This window comes from Micromys minutus (genome assembly GCF_963924665.1).
Source record: "Micromys minutus genome assembly, chromosome: 25".
In the NCBI taxonomy this organism is placed as follows: Eukaryota; Metazoa; Chordata; class Mammalia; order Rodentia; family Muridae; genus Micromys; species Micromys minutus.
Window position 1 is genome coordinate 40,628,997 of NC_137960.1, and position 20,143 is coordinate 40,649,139.

General features: G+C 43.9%; 1 protein-coding gene across 1 annotated transcript in view; it reads left to right on the forward strand.

The window, feature by feature from the left end:
* Positions 1 to 351: 351 nt before the first annotated feature.
* SLC16A10 (solute carrier family 16 member 10) overlaps positions 352 to 20,143 on the forward strand; it is a 97,968-nt gene continuing 78,176 nt past the window's right edge. The window contains exon 1 of the mRNA XM_080937982.1: positions 352 to 875. Within this exon, the coding sequence (XP_080794108.1) occupies positions 542 to 875 (334 nt within the window). The 5' untranslated portion in view covers positions 352 to 541. The remainder of the gene's footprint in view (positions 876 to 20,143) is intronic.

A 20,143-nucleotide genomic window follows, 5' to 3' on the forward strand; every position in this document is an offset into this window, starting at 1 on the left:
ACATGAAACCTAAATAGTGTCAATGTAACTCTCTGTTCCGGTGAGGGTAAGGACCCAGGCTGGCCCTACCTGATCACCTTCGCAGCCCACACGTAGGAGACGCTCCCCAGAACTTCTAAGGTTAATGCTGAGAGCTGACATCGGGTAGCTAATTTGGCCGCCAGCCTAGAGGTGCGCGCGCGCGGGTGATCAGTGCCCCCCCATGGGGCGGAGCCTGCTTGCCGACGCCCAATCACCTGTAGGCCCAGGGTGCAAGGCCCTCCGCTGGCCACGCCCCTAGGCGGTGCAGGAGGGCGGGAGGGGCGCTTTTAAGAGGCGGCGGCTGAGGGCCGGCTGGATCTGGCGCGAGGGGCAGCCGGTGTGTCAAGTCCTCTGGCCGCCTCGGGCGCTGTCTGCGGCGTCCGCGGCTCGCTCGCCCGCGGCTCCAGAGTCCTCGCCTGGGCCTCCCTCCTCCGTCCACGCGGCTGCCCCAGGCTCCGCGAGCCACCCCGGTCCTTTTGCCCGCGAGCTCTCTCGGCGCCCGACGGGGCCGCCTCGGGCCATGGTGCCATCTCAGGAGGAGCCCGCCGCGGAGCGGGAGACGAATGAGGCTCAGCCGCCGGGGCCCGCGCCCTCGGATGACGCTCCACTGCCCGGCCCGGGACCCTCGGATGTCTCGGACGTGGCTGCAGAGAAAGTGGAGGTGGAGCTGACGAGGTCTATGGGCAACGAGTCTCCCGCGCCCCCCGAGGGTGGCTGGGGCTGGCTGGTGATGCTGGCGGCCATGTGGTGCAACGGGTCGGTGTTTGGCATCCAGAACGCCTACGGGGTGCTCTTCGTGTCCATGCTGGACACCTTCGGGGCCAAGGACGATGACAACATGGCCTTCAAGACAGGTGGGACGTTGCGGCGGGCCGGGGGACGGGGGACGTGCGGGGTGGGAAATGGGAGCTTGGTGCGTCCCGGTCGTGCTAGGAGGGTGTGTGAGCTGTGGGTCTGACCAGTCTGGCTTGCAGCCTGCAGCTTGCGGCTTCCCTCTGTCAGTTTTTGCATGGAACCCAAAGGCAGGGACCGTGCTTTTGGAAGCAAGTTGCAGAGTTGTACTTGCCCGAGGCTTTGGACACCTCCTTTCTGCAGAGTGGGCGCCAAGAATCTACAGTACTTTCCTCTTAATGGTGGGAAGTAAACGGAACGTTCCAGCACCAGCAAGCAAGGCATTGCCATTTTTCACAGTCTGTTTGTGACCTCCGCGGTGGCGGTTAATCTGCCTGCTATGCTGCAGGAGGAATGGGTGTGTTTGGGTGGATTGGCAAAGAGGAAAAGTGGATCCCAAGGTCACAGGGAGTCCCAAAGGCAGCCCATTAAAAGTGGTAGTCGGTTGTCTCTGCATGCTCTACTATATTTAGACAGCATAGGAGGCGCCACGTGGGATGGTAAGAGGAAGATAAGGGGTTGGACCTTCTGTTATGTTGATATTTTTTTACTTTGTGGAAAGAAAATGCAAAAGGTGCAGACTCCGAATTTTTGTCAAGTGCTTTCTGATTGATTATGAAAAGTTAAGTCTGGGACTGTTTGCATAACACTTTCTCCATTAGTTCATCTAGCGCTGCAGGGCAGATGTCAGCTCTGTTTGGGTGAGAAAATGGAAAGTCAGCGAAATGAAGGGACTTAGTGAGGAACAGTAAAGATAGAGCGCATCACCTGACTTGGAGATTGAGTGATTCCCATTGCTAAATCGGGCTACCGCGGCCTTTTGGGAAACTTCATAAGATCAATAATTTCTGGGTTTCTTTCCCAGCTGTTTCTCTCTGCTCAGCCTGGCCTTGAACTCAAGATTCAGTTGGGATTATAAGAACATTCAGCACTGTACTGGGCATTAGTCTCTTAAACCAACAACAGGGTCTCACTATGTAGTTCTGGCTGGCCTAGAACTCAGTATGTAGGGCAGGCTGTCCTCAAACTCACAGAGATATACTTGCTTTATTTCCCAAGTGATGGGATTAAAGTCATGTACACACACACACACACACACACACACACACACACATACACACACAAAATCATTTACTTTCTGTTTTTAGAGTGTGTATTGCTTAGATTTTTGGTGTGCACATAAAGAAAATAAACAGACTATAATTAGAAATTGGAAGGCTAAGGTGGTGTGGAGGAGACAAGTCACTTTTTCTTTCATTCATTTCTTCCTTCAGTGCTAGGGAGGGAACCCAGGACCTTGGACATGCTACTCAAGGGCTGTACCAGTTCTCTGAATTTAAAGTGATTTCTCATCTTATGAATATACTGTAATAGATTGTACTTTCTGCACTATTTCTTTAACAGACATTTAGGTTGCATTCCAAACTTATAAAAATACTTCAAAACTTCTGCACTGAGTGTTGTCTACTCTTTCCACATGGATAAAGATGTATCATACATCACAAGGAATTTCTGTTCCTTAAGTGGCTGTTGAAGTTGCTGTGTTGGGCAGATCAAAGGGTTAGGTACGGAGTGTTAGTTTAACTGAAGGAGGATAAATCTTGTATACCACAGCAGGACAGAGATGAAGACCCAATGGCAAACAAAAATTAGTTCACGTAGTTCTCGAAACTTCTGTGTGCAAGCACTTCACGTGTCCTGTTTCCGTCATTGGCCAATTCCGTAAGATTGGCTTCCTTCACAGACAGGAAATTTGGGCTCACATGAATTTCAATCTCAGCTTTGTCTGACTTAAGGAATAGGTTTTTAACTGCACTGGCTAGACAACACTCAGCAAATCTGATAATTTTATGTTCATACAAAGCTTCCGGGGTTGAACATCTGAAAGGCTGGGGATTTGGGTTAGTTGGTAGAGTAGTGCTTACCTACTGTGTGTGTGTGTGTGTGTTTGTATATATATATATATATAAAGTATAGTCCGGCACTCCATAAAGCCATGGTGGCCTGTGCCCACAGTCTCAGTACTCTGAAGAAGAGGCAGGAGCTGCCGCTCAAGGCAGCTGAGACCTTTCTCTTTGAGCAAGTTTGAGGTCTCCATAGTCTATAAGAGATCCTGTTCAAAATATATTTTTTTCTTTGTAACTAGTAAACAATGGCCATGAGTTCAAAGCCAAGCTGAACAGAAATTATCGATCTTAAGTATTGTTAAAAGATTTTTGAAGGGGGATGGAAAGATGGCTCAGCGGTTAAGAGCGCTGACTCCTCTTCCAGAGGTCTTGAGTTCAAATCCAAGCAACCACATGGTGGCTCACAACCATCTGTAATGAGATCTTATGCTCTTTTCTGGTGTTTCTGAAGACAACAACAGTGTACACATATATAATAAATAGATTTTTAAAAAAGTCTCCTGGTGGGCTGGAGAGATGGCTCAGCAGTTAAGAGCACTAACTGCTCTTCCAGAGGTTCTGAGTTCAATTCTCAGCAACCACATGGTGGCTCACAACCATCTGTAATGGGGATCTAATGCCCTCTTTTGGTGTCTCTGAAGACAGTGACAGTGTACTCACATATATGAAATATATAAAAATTCTTTAAAAAAAGATATTTGAAATGTAGAGACGTCCACAGAGATATCCACTTTTTGTTTTTATATTTTTGAGACAGGGTTTCTCTGTGTAGCCCTGGCCGCCTTGGAACTCACTCTGTGGAACAGAGTGATCTTGAACTCAGAGATCACCTGCTTCTTCCTTGAGTGCTGGGGATAAAGGTGTGCACTACCATTGACCAGCTGAGAAGTCAACTTTTAAAATGGCATTTGAAATTTCCTTGTGGTTCTTCTTGAGAGTATCTTGCGTGTTCATTTGTTTTTTTGAGAAAGGTCTCACTATGTATCTCTGGGTGGCCTCTGCCTCTGCCCCCAGAATGCCCACATTAATTCTCACATAATGTATGAGCTATTTCAGAATTCTCATCAAAAGGGCTAGATTTATTATTAATAAAGAGCTAAATTTAATTGTAAATGCTGGGGTTGGAGAGATGGCTTAGCGGTTAAGAGCACTGACTGCTCTTCCAGAGGTCCTGAGTTCAATTCCCAGCAACCACATGGTGGCTCACAACCATCTGTAATGTTTGAAGACAGCTACAATGTATTCATAAATCTTTAAAAAATAGCAAATGCTGAGAGTCACTCTCACTGAAGTATAAGTGAGTTTCACACCTGTTTTGTTCTCTGACAATATATTTCCCTGCCCCCCTCTTTCTTTTGAGACTAGGTCTGACTTTGAAGTCTTGGTTAACTTTAAATCACTATGTAGTCCAGGCTGTCATGTCTCAGAGTTCTGGTATTAAAAGTATGTACCACCACGTACCACCATTTTACTGTCTGGAACTAGTGGCAGGAAGAAACAATGCCCGCTACTCTCAGAGTTTAGGATCTGCTGAAAGACAAAAGAAAGAATTCTCCCCTGAGACATTTGTACCATCGAGACATAAAGATCCTCACTGCTGTTCTAAGTCTGAAATTCCAAGGGAATTTAAGCAGGGAGAGGGGACTGGGAGCTCTCTGTCTCATTATACAATACCATGGCAGTCCTGGGGCTCATGCCAGGGTTCAATCTTACCTCCTCTTTTCTTCTTTCAATGATGTGCTTGATTGTTCTAAAAAAGATCTATTAAAACAGGTCTGTTTTTAGAATTCATATTTAAGTTAGCACTAATGCTAATCTTTTGAAGAAATTACTGCCTTTTTGAGCCAAAGGCTTGACTTCTTTCAACAATTTCCCCAATGTGTTCTTTTTTAAAAAATGTTTTTGTGGATGTGTGTGCATGTCCATACTTGCGTGTGAGGGTGTGGCCGTGTCATTCTGTGACTGTGGAGGTAGGAGGACAACGCTGGGTGCTGGTTCTCACTTTCAGCTTTTACACAGGTTCCGGTGATCTGAGCTCAGTGCTCAGGCCTAGGCAGCAAGTGCTTTTACCCACTGAGCTATTTCCCCGGACATGCTCTGGAATGGTCTTTCTTGAAAGTGGAGGTCTGTGTTTAAGACTGGGAAACACCACACATTGTACTTCTCTCCAGACTATTTACAATGCTAGCTAACATTAGGGCTTTTTTTTTTTTTTTTTTGGTTGTTTTATTTTAATTTTTAAATTGACTTTTAAAAAGGTGCAGAGAAAGAGGCTCTCTGTCTACAAGCTTTACCGCTGTGCCACTTTCCCTTTATTCTAAAAGTATATTCTTTAGACAGTTGTGCCACTGAGCAGGGCCTGGGCTGTGTTTAGAGGTGGAGCACGTGGTATCACGTCACTGCCCTCTTGAGCCGCTGTAGTTTCAAGTCAGTGTCACTACCCAAGTTTTCACATTTACCTTTACATATCTACTATAGAGTCTAGAACTTCCCTTTCAAATGGAATTCAACTGGTCGTGTGCAGATCACCCAGAGGAAAGCACAATTACCTGCTTATAGGTGACTGTGATATGGAAGTCTTCAGATTGCCATCCAACGCTAACCGGCCCACTTTTAGTCATGGGATTGATGAAGTTTAGTCAACTGTGTTGGTCAACAATTCCTAGTGAAGAAGGGCACAGTAGCAGTCCAACAGAAGCAGACTGAAAGGGAGACCTACAGGGACTGTCTGGTCAGAGCCTTCTCCATTCTTCAGTTGTAGTGTTAGGGACCAAACAAAATAGGTCCAAGACTTTCTCTACAGATAGCGCTTACAAAAAACCTATGTAGTGAGTAGTGGGGTATTAGAGGATTAGTCTTTTTTTAGCTTTTATGGTTGGCTTTAAGGAAAAGAGCTTTAATTATTATTACCCACTTGGGGACTGGAGGAGAGAACTCAAGTTGTAACAGTTCGCCTCAGTGGAGAGTGAGAGACAGGAAGGCAAGAGAGGATCTGAGAGAAAATGTTTTTTAGCTTGCTTTGGGCTAATTTTCTAAGCCCTAGAATGGCAATGTAGTTTTGTATTACACCTAAATTACTGGAGATTTAGACTGTCAAAGTCTTTGGTTCTGGAAGCCAAAGTTAATCCCACTGCCTTTATCCTCAAGAGGTTTAGCTGGCAAGGACAGCTGCCAATACAACCAACCACGCTGCTGTCTTAATGAAGTAATAACTGCTTTGTTGAGATGATTACAATATAGAGACCTGGCTCATGTTCCTATACATCTACTGTTGTAATAGCATCACAGTTTCTACTTTCATTGGAGGTAGAAAAGTTATGAAGGCTTACCTGTACCAGTAATTCATTTGAACCACTGGCTAGTAAGTCAACAGAACACAAAAGCCGTTCACAGAATTGGGAAAGTAAGAATGAGTGTAGGGCTGGGCCTGATAGTGTCTGCCTAGAGTCCTGGGGTACGTACTGAATCACCTCAGTGAAAGGAAAGAAATTGTGTGGTCATAGTATTTCCCTTTCCTTTCCTTCTATTTTAACTGTCAACACAGCTAAAGGTGTATCAGACTTATTTCAGGAGACATTCTGAGACATCTTAGAATAAACTGTGCTCTGTGTGTAGCTTCGGTGCTGGAGATGAAATCCAGGGCTGTGCCTACACCAGGCAAAGGCTCTGACTGCTCATGGTGTCAGCTCTGAGCCTGATATAATTCACTGTATCTTTAGCCTTGTTCAACCCATGCTGCCATTTCCTGAGGCCAAGTCTATAGCCAGGTACTTGGCCTTTTCTGCCTATCTACCTGTTTCACAAACCCTGTGGCTCCAGTTACTTTCTTGGGGCCATTATTTCTAAAATTAAGATGAATGTTTATAGTTTCTGGACAGTTCCATTTGGGTTCAAATGCACATCATACTCAGCTAAAGTGAATTTGCCTTTCAGCTAGCCTAGGCAGCCTTCCCCCTTCACCAGACACACCAGCCCCTTTGTGGACACATGTCTTTCTCAGATTCTCATAACATAGAGTACTTTGGGTTCCTTAAGTCACATATACGTGGTGTGATGGTTTTCCCAGAGATCACCTGGGCTCTGACATAATTAATGATTGATCCATGGTAGGTATTCTGGCATTAGTGGGAGGTGGTGAAGGTAGGTGGGTCCTGTGGAGGGTGATTCTTGGCCCTTACTCCTTCCTCTACTGCTACTTCTCTGTTTCCTGGCTGCTGTGATGTGAACTGCCGTGCTTTACTGGACTCCACCATGGGTTAATACGGCAATATCATGAGCCCAAATAAATCCTCTTTCTCAGAGGTTTGGTCACAGTGACACAAGTCTTACGAACACACCCAGAATCCATACATTTCCCCCCTTCTATTTGTATTTGCACCCTACTTCTTAAACTGTGCCCCACCCCCCCCTTCTCCTTCATGCTCCTGTCTTTGTTTCATGTCCTTATTGTTTTGGGCCCTGTGATGGTTTTTATGTTCAGCCCAGGGAGTGGCACTATTAGAAGGTGTGTCCCTGTTGAAGTAGGTGTGTCACTGTGGGTGTGAGCTTAAGACACTCACCCTAGCTACCTGGAAATCAATATTCTGCTAGATGCCTTCAGAGGAAGATGTAGAAGAACTCTTAGCTCCTCCTGCACCATGCCTGCCTGTATACTGCCATGCTCCCACCTTGATGATAATGGACTGAACCTCTCTGAACTTGTGAGCCAGCCCCAATGAAATATTGTCCTTTATAAGACTTGCATTGGTCATGGTATGTGTTCACAGCAGTAAAACCCTAAGACAGAGTTGGTACCAGGAGTGGGGTATTACTGTGATAGGCCTGAAATTGCTTTTGTAAGAAAAGAATGTGGATTTTGGGGACTTTGGATTTGAAAAGCCATGGAATGTTTTAAGTGGGGCTTAATGAGCCATCCTAGTAGGAATGTGAAAGACTTTGTTGCTGTGAGTGATTTGAACTGTGCAGACATGGCCCAAAAGGTTTTAGTGAAGAAGGACTTCAGTATGTGGTCTACAGACTGTTTTTGTAGTATTTGGTTGAAGAACATAGCTACCCTTTGCCTTTGTCTGAAGAGTCTGCCTGAGGCGAAGGTGAAGAGATTTAGATTAATTGCTTTGAAAGAGGAAATCTCAAATCAGCCTGGTGTAAATTCTGTTGTGTGGTTACTAAAGTTCACTCTTATGAAAAGCATTTTAATGAAAAAGAACAATCTAAGAAAGCAAAATACAAAATATGTGGTTTGAGTATTAAAGGGATACCAGGAAGTGAAATGGAGCTGAATTCTGCATTCAAGGATAATTGAATTAAGGGAGTAAGGACCTTGTGACAAGATTCCACCCAGCTAAGTTTAGATCCAAGCATGGTAGTACAAACCTTTTGTCCCAGGAGGCAAAGTTAAGCAGATCTCTGAGTTTAAAACCAGACTAGAATACAGCAAGTTCTAGGTAAAGAAAACTTAAATCCAGGTTTGGTGACCCACATCTTTAATCCTAGGTCTTAGGAGACAGACATGCAGATCTCTGAGTTCAAACTCGGTCTCCAGAGCAGGTTTCCAGAAAGCTAAACTTAGGTAGTGAAGGAGTTAGCAAACAGGAAGCTAGTGATAATGTAATATAACAAGGGGGCATGTTCTAGTTCCAGCAAACAGTAGAACTTGGTAACTTTGGTCACATGGCTCTGGCTTTAGAGTCCAGAATAGAAGGGATTACTGGGACAATTGATGCTGGTTACCTGGAGCTAAGAAATTAGTAGTGATTAAAAAGAGTCCAGCAACACTGAGGTGAAATATGCTGGGAAGTGTTTTCTGAGAGCACAAAGAAGTGGTGTTTCAGAGATAGCCAAGGTTGAACCTTCTGTAGCAGCTATACTTGGTAATGTGTAAGAGTCACCCAGGTGGGGTTTTGAAGGCCATTGGTGAACAGTTGCAGTTGATGGCCCAGGACTAAAAGGGTCATGCTAAGGAGCTGAGGCTTGGTACCATGAGGAGAGCCTATGAGAGGCCATTGGTAAAGTCTAGTTGCAGTGGAAGACTCCAGTGTATTGGAGATGCCAGCACTATGTGATGATCACCAAGAACAGCAGCGGCAGTGGAGTGGATCAACCTGAGCTTACAGTGCTACAGAGGGCAGAGCTGAGAAGTGACACCAGCCCTTTGGAGGAGCCCAGAAGATCATGTGTGGACCCCAGACATTGAAACATGAAGCTGTAACATTGAAGTTTCTTTCGAGATCCCATGACTTTTGAGATGCTAGAGCCATAGGATGTCTCCTGGGGAATGCTGCTAACAGGGAATGGAAACAGCCCAGCAAAAGAAGTTTGTTGTAGTCAACAAAGATGAAAAAGGAGTTGGATAGCTGAAGATCTCTTTGACATCAGACATGGAGATGCAGAGTTTGGAGTTTGCCCAGCTGGTTTCTTGTCTTGCTTTTGGAATTACAGTTAAGTGATTGGTTGAATCTCAGAAGAGACTTTGAACTTTGGACTTTTAATATGGTTGAGACTGCTATAGACTATGGGGACTTTATTATGCCATGTTTAGGTATGGCCCCCAAAGACTCATGTGTTTGAACAAGCCTATGGGGGCCAGGGAGTGGAATGTTGATGGCTTGTATATGATAATGGACTGAATCTTTCTGAACTTGTGAGCCAGCCCCAATTAAATGTTGTCCTTTATAAGACTTGCATTGGTCATGGTGTGTGCTCACAGCAGTAAAACCCTAAGGCCTCAATTGCCAGAATCTCATTATGAATTGTCTAAGTTTTACTGCTTAAATGCCATCAATGGCAGATATTACTTGCTGGAAAGTACTAGACTCCTGATTCCTGAGGTCTGCAAATTATGGCCCTTGTCTGACCCACTACTCTTTGCCTGCTAGTCTCCCTCCACCCCTCCCTCCCTCCACCCCTCCCTCCCTCCCTCCCTCCCTTTCTTTTTCCCTTTCTTTCTTCCTGATATTTTTGAGGCAGAGTTTCTGTGTAGTCCTGGCTGGCTTCACTATGTAGGGCAGGCTTGTTTTAAATGCTGAGACCCTCCTGCCTCCGCCTCCACGTCTGGCTCATCTGCCCTTTCTTGTTTTTCTGTTTCTAGCTGAGCTGGAAGCCTGTACAAATGCAGGTGTGTCACCTTTGTTCTTGTCCCTTTATGAACTACTCTCCTCAGTTCGGTCGGCAGTCCCTGGGGGCTTCTAGCATCTTTCATTCCCTATACCACAACACTGGAGCATTATGCAACAGTGGCCACATTTTAAGCACTTAGGATGATTGGGGGCCATTACATTTTATAGAAATTTGAGACTAAATTAAAGTGAGTTATGAATGAAGCCTCAAGTGAAAGACAACCCAATTTCAACCTATTCTAAATTAATCAGCAATTTGTGAAAGGAATCAAATTAATTATTCTTTTTTTTTTTTTTTTTGAGACAAGGTCTTGCTGTGGCTGCCTCTTCTGAGTGGTGGGATTTCAGGCATGCTTAAAGTACAGAAGGAATTTTAATGCTATCTGTGTTTATTTAAGTGATAATTTGTATGGTCTTTTGTCATAAAGAGAAGGTGTCCCATGTGTTGCCTTATTTTAAATTTTCATTTATTTTGAGACAGGATCTTGTGGTGTCGTCCAGGCTGATCTCAAACTCCTGGCCAAATGGTTTTTCTACCTCAGTTTCTCTCAAATATGAGCTATACTATATATATAGTCCCTTATTTTTTTGGACTAGCCTTATCATGTGTTAGCTTGCGGAGGTTAGGGTTGGTCAGCTTGATAGCAGGGCTCACACCCAAGGTGAATTATAGGCGTGTCTTCTTAACTAGGGACATAGTTTTTAAAGTAAAACACCCCACCCCTTCCCCTTAATACATTTTTCTACATATTGTATTTTATTCAGACCTTCAACAGTGTCTTCTGCTTAAGCTTCAGAAGTGAAGTCAGTTTTGTAAGACAATTCAACTTCAAGTCATGATAGCTCAATCTGAAAACTGACTTCATATTTAAATTAAACAAACAAATCTCAACAAAAACAAACTAAGCCCCAAACATAACTGGAAAAGTCAGCTCACCAAAGTGTGGGCACCTGCCTCACCTGGTAGCACCCGAGCAGGAACTCTGGGTGATGTTTTGTTTGGCAGGCATTCAGGATGGCCATCTCTAGCACACCCGTGCCGCATAGGAGACTGCCTGGCAGAGCCTGCAGTGCTGGAGGAAAGCAATCCCCTCCTGGATAGCAAACAGCACTGAGTGTGTTCAACGAGCGTGATTAGACCGTCCTCAGTGACAGCAGAGGTAGCTCCTCAGCTTGCATAGAGAAGCCAGAGCTAAGGGACCTAGGTGGTGGCTGCCATCTTTTCATTTCATCATTGCAGGGGACATTTGTGAGCTACTGATTTGAAACATGTATATGGATCAAAGCAGAGTTAATCAAACTTCTGTATTCCTTTTACTAAACATAAAAATCTCACGTCCTCAAAGTGTCTGTACTCACAGTCAGAGGGAGTTTACTTTACCTAAGTGAGCCCTTTGTGCTCAGAAGTAAGCAGTCTCTATCGCTCTCCCGGCAAGGCTTGGCCAAGCTGTATTTTCAGCTGGGTTGTGAAGACAATTAGGGTCGTGAAGACAATTATTTTGTTTTTAGTAATTGTGATGGTTTGCATATGCACTATTAGCAGCACTATTAGAAGGTGTGGCCTTGTTGGAGGAAGTGTGTCACTCTGGGGGTAGGCTTGGAGACACTCCTCCTAGCTGCCTGAGGATGCTCAGTCTGTTCCTGGCTTCCTTTGGATGAAGATGTAGAACTCTCAGCTCCTCCTGCACCATGCCTGCCTGGATGCTGCCATGCTTCTGCCTTGATACTGGACTGAACCTCTGAACCTGTAAGCCAGCCTCAATTAAATGTTTTTGTTTATAAGACTTGCCTTGGTCATGGTGTCTGTTCACAGCAATAAAACCCTAACTAAGATAGTAATTATAAAGTTTTAATACTGAATATACTTTTTTGTGCATGTCTGCAATTTTGAGAAATTCTTACTATAGTTTTCTGATGAGAATCACAAGGTGGAGTTTAAAACTCCTCAATGTGACTGGGCCTGCCCCATAGTGTCTGCCCAGCTTGTGGGAGGTCCTGGCACAAACTCCACCTCCAGCAGCAACGGCAAATTAGTCAAGACTGTCAGGCTCTGCCTCTGATAGTTAAATCCAAGCAAGAGATAACTGGTTACATTAATGTAAAATGTCAGGGAAATGAGTCAAGCCTGATAGTTTACACTGTCAACCTCGGTTGGCACTCAGGCAGAAGCAAGCTAGGTTGAGTTTGAGGCTAGCCCCTCTGTGTGGGAAATTCAGGTTAGCCTGGCCTACATTGCAAATTCAGGGCTATATCATGAGACCCTGCCTCCTTTCCATTACCTTCAAAAGTTCAGGGAAATGTTAGTCTCCCTCCTATTCCCACTCACCCAGAAGTTCAGGGCAACATTCTAACGTGGTCACATTTCTGCTAGTGCTTTCCTGCCCCCATGAGTAAACTGCTCTGCGGCAGTTCCAAAAGCTGAACATTTATTTCTGTTGTATACGTAGATGGGATCTAAACACCAGTTCTCTTAGCTGTTGTAAAAATAGAAAACTCGGGGCTGGAGGGATGGAGGCTCAGGTTAAGAGCACTCGTTACTCTTGTAGAGGACCAGAGTTGCTTTCGTAGCACCTACATGGCTGTTCACAACCATCATAACTCCTGTCCCAGGCATCCCCTACCCTTATCTGACCTCTGCAGGCACTGAATGCACACGGTGCACAGACGTACAGACAACACACCCATACACTTAAAAATAAAGTTTGAAAAAAACTAAAAACAGAAAGCTATGGCAGAAGTGTGGTTTGGGTCTGTGATGTCAGCACTCCAGAGGCTGAGGCAGATGTGCCACAAGTTCAAGATCAACCTGGTCTGTATAGTAAGCTTCAGGCCAGCCAGGGTTATGTAGTGAAACTTGGTCTCAGAAGAAGAAAGGAAAACAGAAAACTGCTTCTTAATAACAGGTTTTCTGCATAGATAAGTATTAACGCCTTGGCTTCTCTTTCCTTCCTGCTGGGGACTGAGCACACCGCACTGCCCAGACTAGAGAGTTTCTGGACCTATCTCCACCTCTGAGCCTGACGCTTTGGCTGCTCTGACACAAAGGGTGCTGGGATTAAAGTCATACAACACCTAGCACCTGGCTAGGATCTATGACTTTAAACTTGGTAAGTTTGTATCAATGGATTTGGTTGGGCTACAAAGCCGGAGTCATAGTGGAGTCATGGAAGGTGAAGCTGGAGAGAGAGCGCAGGCACAGAGAGAGGCCGGCTCTTCGGGGAGCGTTTCTGAAGTGCTGTGGAAAGAGAGAGCACTTGCTGCAAGTCCTCACACATACCATGCACACACACACACACACACACACACACACACACACACACACACACACACGTAAAGATGGCTTGGGTTTCAGAAGAAAGAAGTGGGAGGGGCAGTAAGTTTGCAAAATCCAAGCCTGGAAGAAAACTGGCTGAGGTTTTTAGGGAAGCAGCTGAAAAGGGAAAGATAGACAGTTTCTAAGAATAGACGGAGGGAAGTCTGGGAAATGATGTGTGGAGCATGAGGAAGCATTAGAGAAGTGTAGGGCTATGGAGATGACTCAGCAAGAGCGCTTGCTGTTCAAGCCTGACGATCTGAGCTATGTCCTAGAACCTGCACAAGCCGAGTGCACCGGCATGACTGTGATAAGATAGGTGGGGACAGGAGACTTGGCCAGCCCGCCTGGAGAAAGCACAGCAGAAACAAGGGACCATGCTGCAGCAGGTAGAAGAGAGAATGAACCCCAGAAACTATCCTCTACACACACACAAACTTACACACTCTCATTCTCTCTCTCTCTCTCTCTCTCTCTCTCTCTCTCTCTCTCTCTCTCTCTCTCACACACACACACACACACATGCTCACATTCATTCATACATACACAAACTTACACATGCTCATTCTCACACACACACGCTCACATTCATTCATACATTCACACACACATGCTCAGGCTCATTCATACACACACACACTCATACGCATTCACACACATACACACACACACATGCTCACATTCATTCATACATACTCACACACACAAACTTACACATGTTTATTCATACACTCACACATGCTCACACTCATTCATACACACACACACTCATACGAATTCACACACATACACTCACATACACATACACACACACATTCACACTCTCTCACACACACAAACACAGTTAAAGTTTTAATTCATTGTGTGCGTGTAGGAAATAACCAAAGCATAAAAATATTATATAAAAACTGAAGCACTTAACTTACTTATCTAGACTGTTGATCCGGGAATGTAGCTTCCTGGTAGAATACTTGGTATTATGTGTGAGGTCCTGGTATTTAATTTCTAGTACCATAAACAAAAAAGCACTTAACTACCTACTTCAAACTAGCTCAGACCCAGAGCCAAACCAGACTGGGAGTTAGGCTGTAGTTTGGTGGTCTCCAGATTATATCTTTCCAACAGACTATGGCCACTGTCTACTGTTATAAAATCTAACATTGTGCATGTGACCTTTTTTTGAGATTGTATTTTTAACTATGTGTGTGCATGTGAGTACAGGTCATGTTGGAGGTCAAAGGCATAGGATGCTCTTCGAGCTAAAGATAAAGGCAGCTGTGAGCCACTCAGCATGGGTGCTGAGACTGAACTCTGGTCCTCTACAATAGTAGTACTTGCTGTTAGCAACTGAACCATCTCTCTAGCTCTATATGTATATGTCTTTAAAACATATAGTGTACATCTATAATTCCAATACTTGGGAAGCAGAAGCAGTTTGATCTCTGTGAGTTCAAGGCCAGCCTGATCTACATAGTGAGTTCAGCCTGATTCTATATAGTGAGACCTTGTTTCAAAAACAATCTTTTTAAGAGAAATGTGTCTGAGTAATTTTTGAACAGAATTTAATTCTATACTGGGATTCCTAGACTATGTCAGCCTTTAGCAGGACCAAGGGCACTGGGGGCCTGAGGAGGAGCAGTTGCTAGGGAAAGGCTGGCTCGAATTGTTTTGTTTTGTTTGTTGGGTTAGAGTCTCTCTGTGTAACAGCACTGTCTCTCCTAGAACTGGTTTTGTAGACCAGACTGGACTTGAACTCCCAGAGATCTGCCTCTCTTTTTTGTGCCACCAACCCTGGTGAGTTTTTGTCATGTATAATACTATTGAAGAACAGGGATTTAAGGAGGTGACGCCATAGAAAGCCATGAATGAGGCTGGGCACACTTGTTTAAGCCTGTTATCCTAAAACCCTAGGACTGAGGCAGGAGAATTGTAAGCAAGGGGATCATACATTTGTAGTGTCTCAAAACTATAATGGAAACCAAAGATGGCTGGGCTAGCAGGAGAGCTTTGGGAAGTGTGTGTCTTCCACAGAGTACAGCACAGCAGGAATCAGGAATTCTGTCTTAGGCAGACTTGGGAATGCTCCTCTATTTAAAAACAAAACGAACATTCTTCCCAATCAAACCAAAAAAACCAAACACAATTCGTTTCCGCACATGCAGACACTGAAACTTGACCAGCAAAAGGTATACTCGTGGCCATTGGTCAGAGTGGAGCGGCTCCGGGTGAGATGATAACTGGTTACTTGGCTACATACAAGTCTATTTTTCCTTAGTTTCCTGTCAGACAGCGATGGGGAAGGGAGCAGATACAGACTCAGCCCTTGCAGGTGCTTGAAGATATGTCCACCACTTCTGTTACCGAGCACGCTGGCCTGGCGCCTGGCGTTGGATGACGACGTGTGTTGACTTGTGCTGTGTTGTAATCTCCGTGACTGAAGCTGAACTGAAGGTGCTGGAGGCACAGTGACCCTGGAGGAAGAACCAGTCAGAGCAGGGGGTGGATGGAAGGAGCTGCAAGTTGTGCAATCCTAGGATTTGCTTTTTTTTTTTTAATTAAATTTATTCTTTTTGTATATATGAGTGGGTGTACACATGCCAGCTTGTGCATGTAGGGGTCAGAGGACAACCTGTCAGCTGGCTCTCTCCTTCCACCATGGGGATTCCAGGGACTAAACTCAGGTCCCAGGTTTGACCACTACCCACAAAACCATCTTTCCATTTTCCTGTCTCCATCTTTTTTGTAAGCTATGAGGCCACTTTCCCATCAGTAACTGTTTTAACATTGTTTCCCATCAGTTACAAAGTCTGTCTGAAGGCAAAAGTATCGACTCATGTCAGAATTTTTACATTGCTCAGCTGTTCCATGTGCTGGGAGGAACCGAGATGTGGTTTGCTGACGAGCAGGCATGGAGGCTGATGCTTATGGAAAGTGGGGATAGGGAAGGACAGTTGAGAAATTTTTCCTTTGAAGGACTTGAGAAACAGAAGGGCTGTGGGCAAAGATAGCAAAGTTCAGGGGTTAAGATGAGGGAGGCTTGGCTTTTAGTGTTACTCTGTGTGTGAATGCTATCATAGTTTGTTATGTGGTAGAATTAATTTTTTTTACATCTTTGATTGGGAAACAAACACTGAGCCATTTGAAACACTAATTTTGCAAAAAAGTAATCTTTAATTAAATTAATCTGTCCTTTTTCTCCGAATTCATCATGATAGCTTTGGGCATATGGTGGTGACTGAGAGTGGGAAATGCAAAAATGTCAGAGTAATGTAATCCCCATTATTCATGGTCACTTAAGAGGATCAGCTAACCATTGGCCACTAATCTTGGGATGCTTATTCCACTGACCTGGAAATATCCTAATTTTTATTTGGAAAGCAAGTCAGTAAGTTAGTAGAGCTGTCAGAATTGATTAGCTTTTCTAAACCTAATAGTAGGCGACCAGAAGCCCTTCCCCTCCTGCTCTGGAAACTGAAGTGAGTTCGAGAAGTGCACTCATATCTACCCGAGTGCAGACTTTCCTTTGCTGTATGCTCAGCAGAGCTGCCCTCAAGGTGCAGGCTGCAAACCACACTTGTTTTGTTTTCTTTTAGAGTTATTGTCTCATTCTGTGGCTCTAACTGATCTGGAACTCAGTTTTTTTTTTTTTTTTTTTTTAAAGATTTATTTATTATATGTAAGCACTCTGTAGCTGTCTTCAGACACACCAGAAGAGGGCATCAGATCCCATTACAGATGGTTGTGAGCCACCATGTGGGTGCTGGGAATTGAACTCAGGACCTCTGGAAGAGCAGTCAGTGCTCTTAACCACTGAGCCATCTCTCCAGCCCCGGAACTCAGTTTTATTTAATAGATTAAAAATACAGTATTACTGTCTTATGAAATTTAAAATATTAATAAATACAAAATAAAACATGTCCACTCAGAGATGTAAAGACCAATATTTGGGGCTGGAACAATGGCTCAGTAGTTAAAAGCATTGACCACGCTTCCTGAGATTCTGAGTTCAAATCCCAGCAACCACATGGTGGCTCACAACCGTCTGTAATGGGATCTGATGCCCTCTTCTGGTGTGTCTGAAGACAGCCACAGTGTACTCATATACATTAAATAAATCAATGTATATTTTTTTAAAGACAAATGTTTGTAGCAGCACTATACATGAGAGGCAAAAACTAGAAACAAAATGTTCAACATATGTAGGCAACATATGTAGGCGTACAATGTAAGGTACTCAACAATAAATAAGATTTGCTAGTACCTGCAAAACTCAGAAGAATCTCAAAAGCATGTTTGGTAAGAAAAAGAAAAACCAAACACAAAAGGAAACAACTGGATGCTACCCTTATGTATGTATGGGGATTCAGAAAAGGTAAATACTATACTGACAGGAAGCACAGTAGTGGTTTCCACAATTCAGAGTATGAGGAAGAAGACTGCAAAGGGGGAACATTCTAGAAAAATAGGGATGTTCTGTGATTATGATGGCAAATTACACCTGTCGGAACTCAAATTCGACACTTAAAATCAGTGGCTCTTCTTTAACACAATTTATCTCTCAATAAAGCTGACCTTTAAAACTTAAGACTTCCAAAATCTTCCTAGTTAAGATTTATCTACAGTTCTTTTAAAATCTTAATTTACATTTTTGTTGTGAGGTGAATTGGTTCCATAGATAGTATTAGAGTTCTCACAACATAAAGAATTCACTAGCATCAGGACACAATAACTAAATCCTGGGGAATGTTTTCAAGACTTAGTTTTAATTGTGAGTATGTGTGTGTCTGTGTGTGGGTGTGTGCATGTAGATAGGTCCTCTTAAAGTCCAGAAAGGGTGTTGGATCCTGAAGTTCATCTTGTGAGGTGGGATTTAAATCAACTCATAAAGTTGGTTACTCCTATCACATTCGTGTCTGTATTACACATATGGACATGTCTCAGCAGGCCAGTCAATATTTAGCTTGCAGAGTTCACAGCTGAGTAAGACTCTTCACGACTGTTCTCTGGAAGTACACATAGAACTTTTCAGGACTGTGAAAGATAGCCAGGAAGGATGCAGCTCTCAGGTCTATCTATCTTGAATTTCTCCATGTTCTATGACTCTTTTTGTTGTGTCTTCAGCAATAGTGTATTTGCCAAGTTCTGAAAGACAAGTCTTATTGCTTGATAGACACCATGACCAAAGCAACTTAAAAATGAAAGCATTTAGTTATAGGGTTAGAGTTTGTGATGACAGAGTGAGGGCACGGCAGCTGGAACAAGCTGAGAGCTCACACCTTGATCTGCAAGCAAGAAAATACTCATACTAGGAACTGTGTGAGCTTTTTGAAACCTCAAAGCCCACCCCCTATAGTAACACATCTGTAACAAGGTTATGTCTCTCAATCCTTCCCAAACAGTTCCACCAGCTGGGGACTAAGTATTCAAACAGATGAGTCCATGAGAGGCATTTACCTCTGTAGGTGGCAGTAGTTTGTAATATTTCAGATGGTTCAGGGGACCCTACTGACCAACAACTAAAGGAGTTAAACCCAAACATACCTTGCCACAGGCTTTTCATTTAGGGGCTTATGTCTGGGAGAGAGGCATTGTCTCCTGTTATAGGGTAACTGCAACTAATTTTTTTTTCATATGTGCATTTATGTATTTTACTTATAGGTGTTAATGCATTAGTAGGTATTCATATGGCATTTTCAAGGTCTTTAGTGTTTATCCTTCCTCGGGCTTACTGTTCTACCCTGCCCTCCTATTTCCAGCCCCATTAGCCCTTCCTGTTCCATCATTCCTCTGCCCCTCCATGCCTTCTGTGTTCTAGCCCCCTTCCCCTGAAATCCACCCTGGGGCCCTTTACTGGTACCCCAGCTTCAGATAAACATCTGAACAGTCAAATGTAAAGTTTAAAGTTGCATTTGTTTATTGTGTGTGCATGCTTGAGTGTACTAGCTTCACAGGCCCACACATATTCATGTGGAGGCCAGAGAGCAGCCTTCAGGAGGCAGGTTTTTCCATTGTGTGCAGGGATTGGATTTAGGTTGTCAGTCTTGGGAGCCTTTACCCACTGAGCTTTTTTATTGGCCCCAGAGTTTATATTTTTATTTTTATAAAATAGGATCTTTCTACATAGCTCCAGCTATTCTAGAATTCTCTATGTAGGCCAGACTGGCGTTGAACTCACAGAGATACACCTATTTTTTTTTTCTTGAGTGCTAGGATTCGAGACTTATGTCACCACACCTGGCATACTTTGTGTCAGCAATCACAGCTGCTATGAGCTATGAGTGCAAGGGTCCATTTGTCCAGAAGAACACTCTTAGTAGTTCCTTCATAGAATCATATCAAGTGGAAAGAGGAAATCGAAAATGCCCAGTAAGTAACATTATGTATTTTCTTAAAATGTGTAAAACAAGGGAGAGTGTTTGCCTGGCTTGCACAAAGCTATCGGTTTGATCCCCAGTACCACATAAAACTAGGTATGTTGACACATGCTTGTAATCCTAGTACTTTGGACATGGTGAAAGGAGGGTCAGAAGTTCAAATTCATCCTCAGCTACGTAGCAAGTTTGAGGCCAGGCATACAGGAGACTGTGCGTTAGATGGAATAATTTAAAAATAATGCTGTTAAAAGGCCCGTGTAAAACAGTTGTGCCATATTTCATAGGCTGTGAGGTGTTACTTATACAAAGATGCTCTTCTATGTACACTGATCAAGGGGAAGACTGACAAACAGATAGAACACTCACTGTATATTGTAAAGACTTCTGTCTCAGTTAGGGTTCTACTGCTATGGAGAGACACCATGACCAAGGCAACTCTTATTAAGACAACACTTAATTGTGGCTGGCTTACAGTTCAGAGGTTCAGTCCATTGTCGTCATCATGGCGGGAAGCATGGCAGT